The sequence below is a fragment of the Camelina sativa genome, chromosome 18 (genome assembly GCF_030686135.1).
Source record: "Camelina sativa cultivar CO46 ecotype springtype chromosome 18, ASM3068613v1".
NCBI lineage: Eukaryota > Viridiplantae > Streptophyta > Magnoliopsida > Brassicales > Brassicaceae > Camelina > Camelina sativa.
The window spans coordinates 22,855,918-22,874,011 of NC_141897.1; the positions used below are offsets into that span (position 1 = coordinate 22,855,918).

At 35.1% G+C, this 18,094-nt stretch overlaps 5 protein-coding genes and 1 long non-coding RNA gene across 7 annotated transcripts; 4 read left to right on the forward strand and 2 right to left on the reverse strand.

The window, feature by feature from the left end:
• Positions 1–137: 137 nt before the first annotated feature.
• On the reverse strand, positions 138–2,277 carry LOC104763675 (U-box domain-containing protein 31). The gene has a single exon (XM_087497454.1). It carries the CDS (start codon positions 1,789–1,791, stop codon positions 445–447), a length of 1,347 nt encoding a protein of 448 aa, XP_087353580.1. The 5' UTR covers positions 1,792–2,277; the 3' UTR covers positions 138–444.
• A 5,499-nt stretch (positions 2,278–7,776) lies between these two features.
• On the forward strand, positions 7,777–8,602 carry LOC104762782 (uncharacterized). Its single transcript, XM_010486145.2, has one exon. The coding sequence runs from the start codon at positions 7,917–7,919 to the stop codon at positions 8,385–8,387; it is 471 nt and encodes a 156-aa protein (XP_010484447.1). The 5' UTR covers positions 7,777–7,916; the 3' UTR covers positions 8,388–8,602.
• A 347-nt stretch (positions 8,603–8,949) lies between these two features.
• LOC104762783 (uncharacterized) lies at positions 8,950–10,451 on the reverse strand. Its single transcript, XR_763634.2, has 2 exons — positions 10,314–10,451; positions 8,950–9,941 (listed from the first exon to the last, which is right to left on the reverse strand). It is a non-coding gene; the product is annotated as an uncharacterized LOC104762783 (long non-coding RNA).
• An 807-nt stretch (positions 10,452–11,258) lies between these two features.
• On the forward strand, positions 11,259–12,393 carry LOC104762784 (uncharacterized). Its single transcript, XM_010486146.3, has 4 exons — positions 11,259–11,459; positions 11,550–11,598; positions 11,678–11,989; positions 12,195–12,393. Exons 1-4 carry the CDS (start codon positions 11,355–11,357, stop codon positions 12,299–12,301), a joined length of 573 nt encoding a protein of 190 aa, XP_010484448.1. The 5' UTR covers positions 11,259–11,354; the 3' UTR covers positions 12,302–12,393.
• A 73-nt stretch (positions 12,394–12,466) lies between these two features.
• LOC104762785 (uncharacterized) lies at positions 12,467–14,514 on the forward strand. 2 transcript variants are annotated; one of them, XR_015588529.1, is made up of 3 exons: positions 12,467–13,308; positions 13,461–13,593; positions 13,696–14,514. XR_015588529.1 is itself a non-coding variant. In XM_010486147.3 (2 exons), the coding sequence occupies exons 1-2, from the start codon at positions 12,560–12,562 to the stop codon at positions 14,354–14,356; spliced, it is 1,410 nt and encodes a 469-aa protein (XP_010484449.1). In that variant the 5' UTR covers positions 12,468–12,559; the 3' UTR covers positions 14,357–14,514. The 2 variants fall into 2 exon arrangements, 1 of the variants encoding a protein (XP_010484449.1); XM_010486147.3 differs by lacking the exon at positions 13,461–13,593 and having other exon boundaries at positions 12,468–13,308.
• A 1,580-nt stretch (positions 14,515–16,094) lies between these two features.
• Positions 16,095–17,512, forward strand: LOC104762786 (uncharacterized). Its single transcript, XM_010486148.3, has 3 exons — positions 16,095–16,684; positions 16,774–16,952; positions 17,159–17,512. Exons 1-3 carry the CDS (start codon positions 16,432–16,434, stop codon positions 17,270–17,272), a joined length of 546 nt encoding a protein of 181 aa, XP_010484450.1. The 5' UTR covers positions 16,095–16,431; the 3' UTR covers positions 17,273–17,512.
• Positions 17,513–18,094: the final 582 nt, after the last annotated feature.

An 18,094-nucleotide genomic window follows, 5' to 3' on the forward strand; every position in this document is an offset into this window, starting at 1 on the left:
AGCGGTCCGCAGTTGGTCCGTTGCGGTCTTGTCTCTACTTTATTTGAACTGCACCACTGGGTACTACATTTACTTAATGGTAAATAAAAAGCAGTCCAGTCCTCAAATGGATTTATCCGCCCCAACCGCTGCAACCATTCACACCCTAATACTTTTTCAATTAAGACTCAAAAGAAGTACAACAAGAGGCCAAAAAAAATGATTCCTTTCTTCAAATCTATTTTTCTACTAAATATTGAACCAATTTCACAACAAAAACATCTATACATTTTGCTTCATCTTAACGATTATTCCATTAACTGACCAAACTCGTTTCAACCTCCTAAAGCTTCTCCTGCGAATGTTTACCACCAGATCAAATAGCTTGAAATCTTCATCTATATACATCAACTACATGGGCCAAATCTTGCGTTGATCATTGACTCGAGAGGGTGAAAACTTGATTTATTGGATTGTTCTTGTGAGTTTACATTTGGAGATAAACATTGTGTCTGAAAAGTGTAGACTACATAGCTTCAATAACTCAGCGGAACGTTGCTTCAAAGCTGGATCACATCCACTTTGGATCACAAGCAGAAGCTTTGCAGCCAAACCAACTTCAACAGCAAGAGACGAACATTCTTCAGAAGCTAATTTGCAAACTGACCAAAGGATCGAAATCGCGTAGTTTGTGCACTTCTCAGATACTCTCATCAGTAACCTAACTGTATTCGGAATCGTGTTAACCGAATCTTTCAAAGCGATCCTCCCTTCGCTTTCCAAACACAACGAATCCAACACGAACAGAGCTGATTCTAAACTCTCAGGATCTAAACATGGCAATACATCAACCAACTGAGGAACTGCTCCAACCTTAACCATCAAGTTCCTAACTTGTTTATGAACCGAAACCGATCTGAGCAACGTCAACGCAGGTGAAACTCCGTTTCTTCGTCTCCTATCTTTAACCAATCTCATTAACCCAACAAGTAAACTGTGACTAGAAACAAGCTCTGCTCTAAAACTTTTCTCCTCCACCAACCTCCCAATCAGTCTAGCACAGTTGATTTTGGTTTCAATAGAACCATCACTCAACATATCAACCATCAAAGAAACCCTCGCTGGTTGCATCAACCCAGCTTTGGAATCAGAATCAAGCTCAAGATTAACGAGAATCGCAATAGCCTCAGATCCAAGAGCGTGAGAAGTAAAAGGACTTAAAAGAGAAGAGATGACAAAGACTCCACCTTCATCAACAACAGTCTTCTTAGCGACTGCGTGAGCCATCACAACTTGCTTAAGCTCGCTTAAAGCATGAACCTTTGCTTTCCCTTTAGCCTTTCTCAACGTGCCCAAAATCTCAATGGCTCGTCCTTGCACGTCTTCGGAACGTTTCTTCATCAACACATACTTTTGAGAAAACCAAGTGTAGATCAACTGGTGAAGCGTCTTGTTAGGAGTGACTAAATCGTCCCAAAGCTCTTGCATCGTCGTAGGGCAAGTACAGTGCCCTAATTTGAACCATTTGAGAATGTTTGACCTCTCGTAAGTTTGACCAGTACACAAGGTGACTGGATCTTGCATCGGCTCAAGAGAGATGGGACAGATGAAAACAGAGGGTATTTCAGGTAATTCGAGATCGGAAATCATCTTCTTCAAATCCAATTGCTTCTTCTCGTCGTCAACAACCACCACAATTTTCCCATCTCCGCCGCCGCCGCAACCACCGAGAACACCGTCTTTAACCGCCGTGTGTAGATCTAAGATATGCCCGTCCAACCCACCGTTCTTCGAAGGCTGAAACATTGGCATTTTCGACAAATTCACCCCTTAAGAAACAAAAAACAGAGCCTTTCTTCTTCTTCCTTCCTTTGTTTTTTTTTTTAAAAAATGGGTCAAAAAGGAAACATTCAACTCACGTAAATAGTAATAATAATAATACAGCAGTGTATCATAAATACATGATTAATGCTTCCCCTCACCAGCTAACCAAAAAAATATCTGGATTGTTCCAGAAGAATTAAGAGAGTTTAAGTTAAAAAGTAAAGAACAGATCGAGAGTGAACTCTGAAATCTAAGAACAGAAAAAGAAGAAGGTAAATTTTGATAGAATTTAAGAAAAACACAAATGATGAATATGTGAAGATGGAAGAAGATTGAAGAAGAAGAAGAAGAATGGGTTGTGTTGTGGTGTTTCGGTGAGAAGGAAATTATTAAAGCAAAGAGACAAATTAAAAAGGAAACGTTTCTTTTCGTTTGGTCCAAAGATTTTCTCTTTTTTGCTCTCAAGGGAAAACAATAAAAATTAAAAAGATGACAACATAATTAAATTTAAAAGGACAAAAGATACAGATTGTGTTGACCGAGAATTCACAGGCTATAGCCGGTTATCGAGTCATCTTGACCCATGCGCCACACGTGCAAGCTCAAATCCTGTGCTTAAATTCCCGTTTTGTCCTTTGTTTTTCTTTTGACTCATAGTTGTCCTGTAGTTATTTTTTTTATCAAATGTGAGTCTTGTCTAAACAAGAAGACAACTATATCTACAACTAATTTAACTGATTTACAGTTACAGACCAAAGTATAAACCTTTAAATTCCATGTTTCTTAACAGAGCATTCTCTTCACATTTCTTTTTTTTTTTTTTTTTACTGAAACTAACACTGTGTGTGATTTTGCTAACCTGATACAAAACGAGGGGTATAATTGTCATATTGAATGATGAGCAAAGAAAATCTCGCACGTAAGTCAAAAAAGCTGCGAAGAGTTCCTCACAGTTTACCACTAAACTCCAAATACCACGAGGACAGGTTAGGGCACGTGCGATGATAATTTCAAGGCCTAATTTCTCACTTAAACCTTCTTTATTTGAATCATTCATTTTCACTGCTATATATTAAGCCTACTAAGCAAAGCAGCCCCTGATTTTTCTATATTTACTTAGGAAAAATACTGTAGACTCTGTAGTAATAAAATATACTTATAAGATAACAAAGCATTACTCTTTTCTCCCTTTAGAATATTGAAATGGGTTATAATTATTACTTTGAGAAATCCGGAAATCAGGGTTTATGATCATCTTCTTGTATGTAACTTTTTAAAAATACTAGCAATTTCTTTTATATACTCCATTAGGTAGGCGTTAAAGTGTTAATTCCTAGATTGGCACGAAAAAGAAAAGAGGAAAAAGTGTAAATAAAGGGATGTGGGGCTCGTGACATGTAAAAGCTCCAGCTAGACATTTGACCATGACAGTGTGTGTATATGTGTGATGTTGCTTTGACTGTACGCCTCGATCGTGTCTCGGTTGGCTCCGTCCTTTGACTGCTCTGCTCTGTCACCACTACTTATCGAGATTTAATTTTAATTAAGTAGTGTTTGAATGTTTTTAATACAGATTTAAACTAAATTAATGAAGATAATTTTTAGTAATAAGCGAAAATTGATGGGGAGTGTCAGCAGAGAGATCTGAGACCCATGTGTTGTTTTTCTTTTGGAGTTGAGTACCATGCCAGATAATGCAGAAACTTTGATATTCCAAACACATTTTTCAAATTTTTAAAATAACAACACGGATTCACTTTGAATTATGTGTTACTGATATCAAAACCCCAATAAATGTTGTAAAACAAAAAAATCAGAATAGAAAGAAAAGATCACCAATATTTGGTTTCATCTTTTATAATATTTTTGTCTTATTTAAATTTCAAATATAAATATACGAATTCATTATGTTATCATTATCAATAGAGAGGCAATGAATGATTTCGGTGTTGATTTGAGTTTCCCGGTCAAACTAGTAAACTTAAAGCGGACCGGCAAGAGTTTTAATTCGATGTGACGTGTTTTGTAATAACGACTAGTGTCATGTGATATTTGAGACTGATTGTGATGTTAAAAAAAAAAACCAATTACTAGAAGATAATAATCATACAATTAGTATGTTTAACTAATAAAGGGAAGTTTCTATGTGATACTAGGACCATAAGGACAGGCTGTTTAGGGTTGTTGTTCTATACTGTTTTAGTGTTTTTGATTATTAAATTTTAGATCACGACATATATTACTGTTGTGCATCTGGTTTTTCTATTTTTTCTTCTGATTATTAAATTTAGAAATGAGTTATTTAGTTGTCTATTTATTTATCTCTTTTTTTTATATAACAGATATGTAAAATATTTAAACATGATGAATCATGAAAGTGATTTATTTTTCCGGATATCTGCCAAGTCATACAACAGCATCGGCTCATCGCGATCGTTGGATACATTGAACCGTTGGGCTATATATAAGGCTTCTGAATGATACGTAAACAAAAACGTTGCACGCGGCCTTCGTACATGTTAGGATATTAAGCCCAAGTCATAAATCAAAAATATAGATAGAAATGGGGTCCTTTTTTTGGTTCTTTTGTTCTTTCTTGTTGTCAAAGATGTAAAATCAAACATTTAGACAATGAATGGAGACATTAGGAGTGCGTACAGTATTTGAAAGCACGTTTTTGTGAAATTTATTTTAGACACCAATCAGCAAAATAATTGTAATTTGCGTTTTTCTAAAAAAAAAAAAAATTGTTAGTTGCGGTTTTCTAGGTTTCATGTTCGTCATGGACCGCACTAACTACTTGTTACTGCCTATACCGTGCGTTATTTGAAAAACGCACACACAATATTTTTTTAACATATAACTTTTTTTTTCCTTGTGTGTGATTAAACTGTTTCTTGTCTTTTTTTTTTTTTTTACGTCTTGGTTTTTATTAATCAGAAATTGGTACATAGTCATGAAACAAACAGCTCTGTAAATACAATGGAGGATAGAAAAAGACTTGAGCAGTTTGTGTTTGATGGTGAGCTGCTTTAGCTAACTTATCAGCAGCCTAATTACATTCTCTTTCAACAAGTAAGAATGAAATCGAGTTAAAGTGATCCGCCCAACTGCGGATATCTACTAGGAGATGTTCCATGGTTATATTTGTAGATCGCTTGTGTAGAAGATCATCTAGCGCCTTACAATCACCTTCTAGGATTACATCACGGTAACCTCGACACCAGGTCAATTGGAGTGCATGTAGCAGTGCTATCCCTTCAGCTTCAAGAGGGGTTGATGCTTGTTTTAGTTTAGAGCTTCCAGATAGCATATATGTTCCCCTTGCATCCCATATTATCCATCCCGCCCCAATACTACCATTCTGATAAAGGAAACTTCCATCAAAGTTTACCTTGATTGCATTGTCTGGAGGTGGTTTCCAACGGAATGTCTGAGTATTACGCAATGTAGCTGATCGCCGCCTGGAGGTATTGGAGATACATGTTGCTGTTAACCACTCTGTAACATCGTCACTAGTCTTGTTGATTACCTCCCTCGGTTCCCAACTAACCTTGTTGAAGATGAGATCATTCCTTGATTTCCACAGTTACCAACCAATCCAAAATGGTAAATGTTGTTGATCCACATCCATTGCCGAGTTATACATCAATAGTAGCGTTTTGACGTTTTCTTCAATGTTGTTGATCCACATCCTAATGGTAGGCCGGATAGGCGCCAAGCTGTGCTAGCATAAGGGCAATCAAATAGGATATGATTGATTGTTTCGATGTCTAGATAGCAACGTTGGCATGTAGCATCAATAGGGATTCCTCTACGGTTTAGTTCACTACCAGTGCTAAGAGCCGCCGATAACACTCTCCAATAAAAGTGTTTCTTGTCTTTTACGTGTAATTTTAACATATAACTTATGTTGAATAAATCATGTTGAAAAACTAACACATATTTTATTAAACAAAAAATTTATGTGTCTTTTCTTTCTTTTTTTTCTCTCGTTCAAACAGTTTTAGAATGCATTTTAAAAAAAAAAAATCTTTTTTTCATTTATCTTTAAAAGAAATTTCAAAATGTAATACATAAAAATAATTTTAGTATGCATATATAAGTAATTTTAGTATTGTTATATATTATGAACCACAATTTTTTTTCACAAATCAAATATTATCCCGTACCGCTTATTTTGTTTAAACTGCACTTGTCCCGCAATTATGGGTCTGAATGGTAACAACGGATTTGATAGTGCGGGACAACCAATTTGATAGTACGGTACGGTTAAACTGCGGTACGTGCGAAACAAATATATTTGCAGGACAAATGCGGTTAATGCAAAATAAACGGCACAAAATAATGTTTGATTGGTGAAAAACTATTTGCAGTGCGGATTTCATATTTTTTTATTAATAACTAGTATATTTATATATTTTAATTTATTTTTATTAATAAATAAATAATTTATTTTTGTATATATTTAATATAAATTATAATTGTAATGTATTTTTTCATAGATTTTGTACAAAATATATTTTACATAAGTAATACTAATTGTATAAAACCTAATAACTTCAATAAAAATTTCTTATAGATTATTTCAATTACTGTTTAGATGTGTTACTCAAAAAATTATATCTCACTTGGATTTGTATATTTTTTCTACTATAGTACTATTTGTATGAATAAATTAGTAAATGTTTTTTAAATGTTATTAAATTAAAATTTTATTACAATATATAATATATTCCATGTACTAAAAATAATAATTTTAAATAATAATAGATACTTGATTGAAAAAAGAAAAAGATAAATTAGTTAAACAAGTTTAATTATAAAAACTATATAATTTACTTGAAAGAGAAGTTATTTTTATTTCTTTTATTTATATTTGTTTTATTTGGATAAAATAATATCTATTTATAATAATAAAAAAGGATATAAAATGATGTGTTTGTTTGAAAAGGCGGTTTTAAGCTATTATCCAAAGAATAAAACCGCGTATGGTTTTTTTTTTCCTGGCAAAAAACGCAACTCATACAAAAAATACTGATTGGGATAAAATGTGCAGTTTTCTATAAAACATATTGAAATCCGTCTTTAGGCTTTCACCAATCACAGCCTATATTTCTTCCGCATAAATTGTAGTTGAATCGTAACGTACTACTAAATTATTTGTTCTGCACGATCAAATACGTTGTTACTATTGGGACTCTTAGTATATTTCGTCCGATGTATTATGAATCGTACAAGTTTCAAATTGACTTTCGAAAACTTTATTATAGGTGATGCAAGTTATAATAAGAAATTATACAAGTGTCAGCGAGAAATTTATTGCTTTCATTTCAAGTTGCCGAACATCCTGAATCCATGTGAAATATCGGTTTCGAAAGAAAAAAAAATTCAAAGATGTAGCCAATACTTATTTGACAAATTGGTTTGAAACATCGCTGCTTTGAATTAAAGGGAATCAAGTCGACAGTATCAGTCTATAGTATTTTTGGACACTCTTTTTTTCTTTTTCGTCCAATGAAAGCTTTCACACATCCCGTCGTAATATTTCAGTATTTTTAGTCATTGATTTAATGAAAGAAATTTGGTGTCCTATCTCAATCCATCTAACAATAATAATAATAAAATTTCGACTTTAATATTTTTTTGATAACGTGTTTAAATCACATATGGACTACTTGGCAATTTGTTGTTTAATTATTGATATTGTAAGCAAGGGTTAAGCTTGAATATGGATAATCCCAGAGCTTGGTACTTATTTTTCTAGCTTAGAACAGTCCACGACGTTACTTCGAAACTTAATAAAAATAAATAAATAAAATTGCCGGCCCATAGCTTAATTGCAACTTCAATCTTTTTTTTTTCTACTTAAACAAAGTATAGTTTCATATTTGTAAACTTTTAATAAGATAATTATCACCAAACTGTAAACATCCAACTAGATACATTTATATGTACACCAAGTCTAATAATTAAACTCTGAAATGAAATAATGCATTTATAACAAAGTCCATACACACGGCATCCTCTCTTCTCGCATCTCGCTCTTTTTTATATTTACTGTTTTTATTTCAATCTTCGATTTCATTTTCTTGGTTTCACTTTTAAAAATAATGAAAGCTAAAAAAGAGATGAAGAAAGAGAGCAACTTAGCAAGGTTGGTGAAATCTCCGGTTCGTTTCTTGATCATGGCACGTGACGCTTACATACGTAGCATGACGTCATGCTCCGCCGGTTTCATCCGCGGTGGTGGTGGCTGTGGCTCCGGTGTTTTTGGGTTACCTGCCGGTAGTTTTCAAATCTGCGAAGCTCAAAGCACCGCTCTCCCTCGTAGCTTCACCTTAAACTCTGCCACGACAACACGTGAACGTTGTAGATTTGTCTCGAGCGGCGGAGAAATCTCGGTGGAGACTACGATGGCGATGAGACGACGGATGGATCTTCGGAGAAATTATAGCTGTGCGGCGATGGGAAGGATCGATGAAGACAAGGTTTGTGATGAGTTTGAAGATGCGGAATCTTTACTTGATTATAGCAAAAAAAGAAAAATAATCGGTGGAGTTTTTACCACTCATCAACAATAAAAGAAAAAAACCGAAGACCAAATTTAAAATATCTCTTCTTGTTTTTTTCTTTCTCTCCCATTTCTGATTAGATTCAAAATGCCAAACAGCTAAAGGAATGGATTCTGTGTGCATTGTTCAAGCGTGCGTGCTTATCAGATTTCTTGTTTTTGTATATATAAAGTTCAATATCAAAATTCACATAGATCAAATAAGAATAGGAGGAAATTCATATATTGATATGATCATTTAGTTTCATATATCTTTCACTTATATTTAAGGTACTCGACCATAACAACAACATTATGTCAATTTCGAATTTTCGATACTGTAGTTACCTTTCAACAAACACTATACAGTATTGCTATTAAATGCGAGACATGTTTATGAGATCATGGAAATAAACATGTTTATCCAAAAAAAAAAAAGGTCAAACAAAAAATGAGATTATTGTCAAGGCCTTTTTTATTTCCTAGGCGTCAGAGAAGTCCATTTTACACAACGTCAACACAATAATGTTTTTGGGGCTACACAGAAACGAAACCGAGTTTAAGGACACAAATAATGTTACAACCGTGGCGGGTTTATAAATTTTTATTGTTACTAATTAGGATTATTCTTTTACAAAAATTTAAGATGGATACAGTTTTTCTCAAACAGTAGATTTATATAACAATATATCAAATATTTCATGATCTGCCAATTTTTTTTGTAAAAACAACTTTATAAATTAAGACAAAAAAAGACTGCTAACGACTGGTACTTATGGCAATATAGACTTGAATGGTGATTGCGATCGGATGGTTACCGTGGTTGGGACAGGCGGTGTCTGCGGATCATGTATGTGGACTTTTAGCAAAAGATGTTTCCTTTGGCGGATCAATTTGGGATTTGTAACCGTGCTGGATTTGGGATTTGTCCGCCTCCTATCTTTTGGACCACCGTTGTTGGACTACATTTGTGACTAAATCCCCGCTGACCGTCAATTCTTTAACTGTAGGCTACTATGAGATTAATGTGGATACGTGCCAACACTTCAACTTAACTATATTTTTCACTGATACTTTGCTGGTTTAAATTTTGTTTCGACTAACGTGTTGTTTTGTTTTCTGTTTGTGGTTTAATTCTAGTGTTTTTGCATTTGCGTTGGGGGAGGGGTTCAGTATTGTCGCTACGTTTGCACCCTATACATACACATCTAATACACACACACATGCACCCTACACATACATCTAATACACACACGCCTGCACCCTACACATACATCTAATAATAACACACATGCACCCTACACATACATGATACATCTAATACACACACAGGCACCCTAAACATACATCTAATAATAGCACACACACACTTGCACCCTAGACATTCATCTATACATGTATACCATAGAGTTTTTTTAGTCTACTACTTACTATACATAGAGATTTAGTCTCTCGCACCAATTAAGCGGAAGATGAACAACGTGCAGAGTACAGACTATATAGACATTACACAAGCGAATCAAGCTTCTGTCGTTTCACTGCCAACTCTACACAGTCAAATCCCTTTTTCCTCTGTTTGTCCATCCTTCATCAAATAAACCAAAAACAAAAAAACAACAAACATTTAAGACATTATATAATACCAAAATATATTTCTCAATCAGAACTTAACAATCGTTCTACATTTTAGGCAGAAACAGAGCAGTATATCGAAACCAATTTTTAACGTTTCTTATATTCCGAACTCACGATATCTTATATCATTTTTGAACCTCAAAACATAATACTATGAAGACAACAACATTTCAAGTCCCCTATCTCAAATTTTTGTTTTTAACGCCCACATACAGGAGCTGGATTTTAAAACATGGTCATTAATGTTTCCAAACTATATAAAATAAGTCTCTAACACACTAGTGGTAGAACAAAGAAAAAAAAATGAGCGGAGGAGCCTTACCTTTTACAATGATGATGCCTCTCTGCCTCTCTCTGTTTGTCTATGAGCAAGTGAGAACCAAACAGTGGTCGGAGTCGGAAACAGAATTAAACAGCAGACAAAAATTTTAAGAGCTTAAAGGGGTTTTGAACTTTGAACGAAACAATGAGAGGAGTATACACTTATATTTATAGGGGTCCAAATCCATACCTTCTACTTAAAAGAGAATAATTTTTTTATAAGTTCATAACGGTAATAAAAACATCTTGTTTCTAACGTTCATATTTTCTCTCGGCAACGGCGACCAACGTTAGCCTATCAAATCTTAGGTGACAGAATTTTTAAAATAATGTCTTTTAAATAGTATTTTTCGATTAAATTGTATATTGTTGTTAGAGAGAAACTAGTGTATATTAGGTGTTAGTGTTACAAAAGAGAGTAAACATGATTAATGAATATTAGGTGTTACTTGTTAGTGTTACAAATTTGAAGACCAAAAGTTATGAACCTTGCTAGAAAAATATGTAATTAACATGGAAACATTTGGTTACACCGTGACTCCACATTTTAGTTGCATTTCAACTAATACTAAAATATTATTAACCGCGAGAAGGATGAAAATAAAAAAACTTACTCGTTTCTAACGCTCATATTTTCTCTCCGCAACCAACGTTCGCCTGTCAAATCAAATCGTAAGTGATAGAAGTTTTAAAATAATGTCTTTCAAAATAGCATTTTTAAGTAAATTGTATTTTGTTGTTAGAGAGAAACTAGTCTGAAATCAAATGAGAGAGTAAACATTATTAATGAATATTTTAGTGTTACAAATTTGAAGACCAAAAGTTACGAAAATTGCCAAAAATATAGTATATATTAACATGGAAACATTTTTGCTTACGTGACTCGAAATTTTAGTTACATTTCAACTAATACTAAAATATTATTAACCATGAAAACAAATACCACTAAAACTTGAGGGACTAAAAACAAATAATTGAAAAGTTGCACATATTAGGAATCTGACGGCGATTTCGCTGCCGAGTTTATGAGCGATCTTTGAAGATGCGACGGCGAGAAGAGAAGCGTCGGGAGTTTCACGAAGCTCTTCTTCAAACGCTTTATCCTCCTTCATCCCCACCTTCTCCTCCTTCCTCTTCTCCGTCTCCTGTACTTTCTCATCCTCTATATATAAGATTTGAGTTTTTGAAGAAAAAAATATAAAATTGTTAACGCCATTGTTTAATTCTGAGTTTTCAGGTAGAGGTTGTTGACGACGAACCATTTGATGTAACGCTCATAAACCCAGGTAAGACTAATGTATTTTTTTACGTTTAATACAAGTTATTTTACAATTGGAAAATCACAGTCAATTTTTTTTTTTATAGAGGATTACTTGAAAATTAATTCATCCATCAACGGAGAAGACAACGAAATCGGAGGTGAATCGGGGAATGCAGAGAAACCGAGTCGAGCGCAGAGAAAGAGGCTAAGGAAGAAGTTGCTCAAAGAAGAAGCAGCTCGACGGAAGAAAGTTATCGGACCTTTACTTCCGACAGATGGTAGAAGAGTCTTCGTGGGAAATGCAAGCGGGAGCAACGTTGAAGAGGAAGATTCTGATAGCGAAGAAGAAGAAGCTAGTGAAAGCAAAAAAACCTGCTCACAACCTGTTCGAGTAAATGCCCCAGAGAAGAAACAAGGTACAATTTTGACTTTTTCTCCAACTAGATTTCATAGTCACAACTGTACCAAATTCATATAAAGGGTTTTTTTGACTTCAATCAAAAATCTACTATAGCTCAAGTTGTGGAATTGTTGGTGCAATTGATTTCGGAGCTGTCATTTTTGTGTGATAATTATTACATTACGTCTCTGACTCTTTGTTTTTTTTTTCCTGTTTGGTAGAAAAATTTGGTGACAATGATAAGACGAGAAAAGTCAAGAAGAGGAGAGAGGCTAAGAAACTGGCCAAAGATACTTCTAAGCCAAATTCATATCTCCAAAATCCCTAATTCTTTGATCCTAATTATGGTTAAGAATGTACCGATCTTTTATGTAAGAAACAACTAGTTTTTCTTTGATAATACAAGGGCATATTACTAAATTTGTAATTCTCGTTTCTAAGTTCCGTGAAATCCCCTTTTTGCCCTTGTTAAGTGGATTTAAGTTAACATCGCCATTGCTATCGTGTAGCTCTAAACCCTAAAAACCTCAACTTTATTCTTCTTCTTCCTCCTCCGCCTCAATCGCACGGAGACGTTTGATCTAATATGGCGGAACTAAAGCTATCCGAGAGTCGGGACTTAACCAGAGTCGAGCGAATCGGCGCACACTCACACATCCGAGGACTGGGTCTCGACTCAGCTCTCGAGCCGCGAGCTGTCTCCGAAGGAATGGTCGGTCAAGTGAAGGCGCGTAAAGCCGCCGGTGTCATACTTCAGATGATTAGGGAAGGTAAAATTGCAGGTCGGGCTATTCTAATAGCGGGTCAACCCGGAACTGGTAAGACCGCAATTGCTATGGGTATGGCGAAATCTCTTGGCTTGGAGACTCCTTTTGCGATGATTGCAGGAAGTGAGATTTTCTCTTTGGAGATGTCCAAGACTGAAGCTTTGACTCAGTCTTTCCGTAAAGCTATCGGCGTTAGGATCAAAGAAGAGACTGAGGTTATTGAAGGTGAAGTTGTGGAGGTTCAGATTGATAGGCCTGCTTCTTCTGGTGTTGCTTCCAAGTCTGGGAAGATGACTATGAAGACCACGGATATGGAGACTGTGTATGATATGGGAGCGAAGATGATTGAAGCTTTGAACAAGGAGAAAGTGCAGAGTGGTGATGTCATTGCCATTGATAAGGCTACTGGGAAGATTACTAAGCTTGGAAGATCGTTTTCTAGGTCTCGAGATTATGATGCTATGGGTGCGCAGACTAAGTTTGTGCAGTGCCCTGAAGGCGAGTTGCAGAAGAGGAAAGAGGTTGTTCATTGTGTGACTCTTCACGAGATTGATGTTATCAACAGCAGGTAATTTATAACAACAGTCCCTGAATTGTGAACATTATTAATCCTGGTTTAGGTATTTACAGGACCAATATAGGCTTTGCAAAATTGAGATTTTCTTATAGTGATTTTTAGGTATGATTGGGAATTTAGTTGATTTGGTTCACTATGTTCAGTGTAGATGTCTCAAATGTGAGGTTACTTCATTGGTTAATATGCTCTTGAAATTCTCAAGCTCATGTTCAATTTGGACGTTTCTTCAGCAGTGAGTAGTCAGGGCACTCTCTATAAGTAACTATTCTGTCTGTGGTAATGTTTGAATCAATTTTGGTTGCCAAATTGATCTTTGAAACATGATTGGAAGACCAAAACGAAGTAACTTTTTTGTATTTCGTCTTTGTTCCTCTTCAGGACTCAAGGGTTTCTAGCCCTTTTCACTGGCGATACTGGAGAGATCCGATCAGAAGTCCGGGAACAAATCGATACGAAAGTAGCTGAGTGGAGGGAAGAAGGAAAAGCGGAGATAGTTCCCGGTGTTCTGTTCATTGATGAAGTTCACATGCTCGACATCGAATGTTTCTCGTTCCTCAACCGAGCTCTGGAAAACGAAATGTCACCAATCCTTGTCGTGGCTACAAACCGAGGAGTCACTACAATCCGTGGCACGAACCAGAAATCACCCCATGGGATCCCGATCGATCTCCTTGACCGTCTTCTCATCATCACTACCCAACCTTACACAGACGAAGACATAAGGAAGATCTTAGAGATCCGTTGCCAAGAAGAAGACGTTGAGATGAATGAAGAGGCCAAACAGCTTTTGACATTGATCGGACGTGATACTTCTTTAAGGTATGCGATTCATCTTATCACCGCGGCTGCGTTGTCTTGCCAGAAACGGAAAGGGAAAATCGTGGAGGTTGAGGATATACAGAGAGTTTATCGATTGTTCTTGGATGTGAGGAGATCGATGCAGTATCTTGTTGAGTATCAGAGTCAGTATATGTTCAGTGAACCAATCAAAACCGATGAAGCTGCTCCAGAAGACGAACAAGACGCTATGCAGATCTGAGGATCCCATCTCTGTTTGCCTATGTATTTGGTGTTTTATGATGATATCTATGATTAGGATGTTGAACTCGGCGGATTTATGTTTGGTCTCCTTTTTTAAGTTCTGTTAGACTAGATCATGATCGAGTAATCAAAACTATGGATCCGGTTTGGTACAAATTTTGATTTTGTTTTTAATTTGGTCAACTTAATTTCGGTTCAGTTTGTTTCATTCGGATTGTACAAATCAGTCTGGCCTTCCCAATATCATTAAACAACGCATGTATGCGTGTGTAGTGCGCAAATTTGACACGCATGCATGTCTCTTCCTTTCAATCAGAGAGCGAGAGTAATTAATTACGAGTGTTCTCTTACCAGACTTCATCAGTTTTTTGGTAGCGTGTTTTGGTGTAACGAATTTAATTTGCTTGGTCGGATCAATTTCAACTTATTTAGTGAAAAATTAACAAATTTATGAATAAAACGTGTCTTCTTTCTTTCGCTTTTTCTTTTTTTTTTTCTTAAGCTTTTTCTTCAATAAAATTTTTCAAAACAAATGGCTCATGGAACTAGAGTTAATGATAAGTCGCCAAACAAATGGATCCAAACTCAAAAAGAGTTTATTTCGTCTAATTTTACACCTCGCTTAACAAGTAACTTTTAAAAAAGAAGATCACACATTGGTGAATACTTACATAGTACTGTAAGTTACTCGATCAAAAATGCTGCTATCATTTATTTGTATCATTTTTGTTAGAAAAATAATAAAGTAAGCAAATCCAATTTAGAAAGTCGAACAAATCTATCGAAAATAGAGACAGTATAAAGGGGAGAGTTGCAGTGTCTTTTTGATACTGCCATTGTGATATATAGGGTTATCAGACACCTCCTCGTCTCTTAAATCCGACGGCTCTAACCTGAGAACCACGTTAATCCAACGGTCACTAAACCACTTCTATGGATCCCAAACTACACACATTCTATCAATCTTTTAACTGTTGCCGTAATTCCAAATCAACACGCTTCCTCTGTAAAAAAAATGGAACAGCATTTACTGTCAATATTTCTTTATTCTTCTGATTTTCATTGATCTAACATATAAATCATAAATCTATATTCCAATAGTTACTGCATTTGCAACAGAAGTTTCGGGGAAATTTGTTTAATATTTATATAATTCGGCATTTGTTGCAAAATACTTTTTTACATACGACGTCCAAAATACTCATAAAGACATTAATGGTTATAAATATACATGTATATTTTGTAAATAATCATCTACATTAAAGTTTAACATGTAAAATTGACTTAGTTTTGTGTACGGCTCGGCTTAGTTTTGGTAAAATTGATTTTATCATTTCAGAGCGTCATATCGCACAATGAAACCATTAAAAAACAAACAATTAATCCCATATGAGAGAAATTTTTTACTGTATATATAAACAACACAATTCAACAAATTTAAAAGATTTCTAAATTAGCTATCAAATCATCAATATATACTTTCTACTTTTAAATTGTTGACTAATATTGGTAAGAAAAGATGGTTGGTCATTAAATTTACAGTCTTTTTAGTCTTTAATTAAATACCATAAGCTTCTAGTCAACTTAATAATTCAAGAGAATTAAACATGTTGTTAATCAATTAATTGGTTGCGATATGCAAGATCCTTAAATACTAACATTTATTAATTTCGTACTATAGTATAATTCAAATGTCATCATCATTATTAAACATCAAAATTAAAAATAAATAGATCGACCACCCCCGACCTCTTTAGTTATTCTTCTCATTGTGGACTTGTCGACATTTTTTATTTACAACTTCTCTCTTTGTTGTGTTTCTTTCTCTTCTTCCTTTTTTTTTATCTAAAAATAAAATTACAAAATTCGTGTGTGTTTAATCCTTTTGTATCTTTCTCAAGCGACCTCATATTCAAACCTGACAAATTCGAAATGATAAAGAATACTGACGTCACTGTTTATTAAAACAAATACTACGTAACTACAAACATTTTTTCTTATTATATACTACTAGCTAGGGACTACTCCTTTAAGTTTCAGACAGGAACCCAACAAAAATTATAAAAAAAGACAATGGGGAATTGTCAAGCGGCGGAAGCAGCGACGGTTTTGATTCATCATCCGGCGGAGAACAAGATGGAGAGGATTTACTGGTCGGTGACTGCGAGTGACGTCATGAGATCCAATCCCGGTCATTACGTTGCGGTGGTTGTGACGTCACCTACTATGAAGAACGAGAAAGGATCTCCATTGAAGCAGCTTAAGCTCCTTCGTCCTGACGACACTTTGCTCATCGGACATGTCTATCGTCTCGTCAGCTTCGAAGGTATACATTGTAATCTCTGTTTCTCTGTATTTTCTTCTGTTCAAAAAAATCCTCTGTTCATTTCTTTTGTTTTTTTTTTCGTCATGCAGAGGTTTTGAACGAGTTTGCGACGAAGAAGTGTGTGAAGCTTGGGAAGTTACTGAAAGACGGAGGAGGGCTTGACTTGACGAAGAAGAAGAAGAAACACAGAAAGAAATTGGATCAAGAAACGGGCCGAGTCAACCCGAATTCTGATACGGATCCGAACCAAGATGGCGCTAATGATGCGGTAAGTGCATGTTTATTTTCTCATACCACGTCCTATTTTGTGTTTTTCTTTCTGTATATTGTATTTAACAAACAGATATATTATTTGTAACATCATATTCATACATGACTGGTCCCATGGTCTCATTGGCTTTCATCGTTTTGTCCTTTTTCCATTATGAATCCTTAATTATACCAATGCTTAATTCAATTCGACCGATCTTATAGGTGGCCGGAGAAAACGGGGGAGATGGGTTTCTTAGGAGGAGTCACGGCGGAGGAAGAAGTGGCGGTGGGTGGAGACCAGCTTTACATAGTATTCCGGAATTTGGATCCTCATGAGAGCTCTTTAATAGCCGTAGATATTCATTCTTAAAGCAACTATCCGACAACTTTGAAAGTTTAATGTAAAGCGATGTTGTGTTACTATTTTGTGTTTGCTTTAATGAGTTTCAGACTCGACAAAATATTTTCAAGAACTTTAAAATCGTTTCAATTGTTCTAATATTTGAAGGGAAAATATTGAAATATCGAGAGAGTTTTTAATATATTGGAGACAAACGTTGGTTTTGTATTGTATTACCGATTTTTTTTTCTTTTTTTTTTTGCAGACTCCAGTAATCATTTACTACCTTAAACAATGTACTTAATACTTGCCAAAGAAAAAACGATGTATGTACTAATTGAAATGTAAACCGACAGTTCGTATAGATTTTGGATATGGTTGTTGCGTTCGACCTAAATTAGTTTTTTTCTTTCTGGGTGCCTAATTAGATTTTTATGTCATATCGTATATTCTAATCCAATCATAACGTTTCATGTGAAGATGTTAAGCGTAAACAACCGGTCAACTAACAAAATAATGAGCGTTGAGCGAGTTTTAAGGCAATGGTCATTATTAGATCATTAGGCAATGGTAAGAAAGATGTAAATGTAGTTTGCTTTTTAAAATATGGTTGGCAGCTCATTAGATCGGTCTTTTTAAATGTAGTTTCAGATATTTGGATTAAGCCATTAAGGTATATTTTGGGTTACTTAATGTATATATTAAAAGCCCATAAATAAAGCCCAAAAGGCCTATCTCTGGACTTCTCTATCCAATGTCGGTTACGGTTAGTATAACCCTAATTAACGCACATTAGCCACTTTGCCAATATTTTTCCT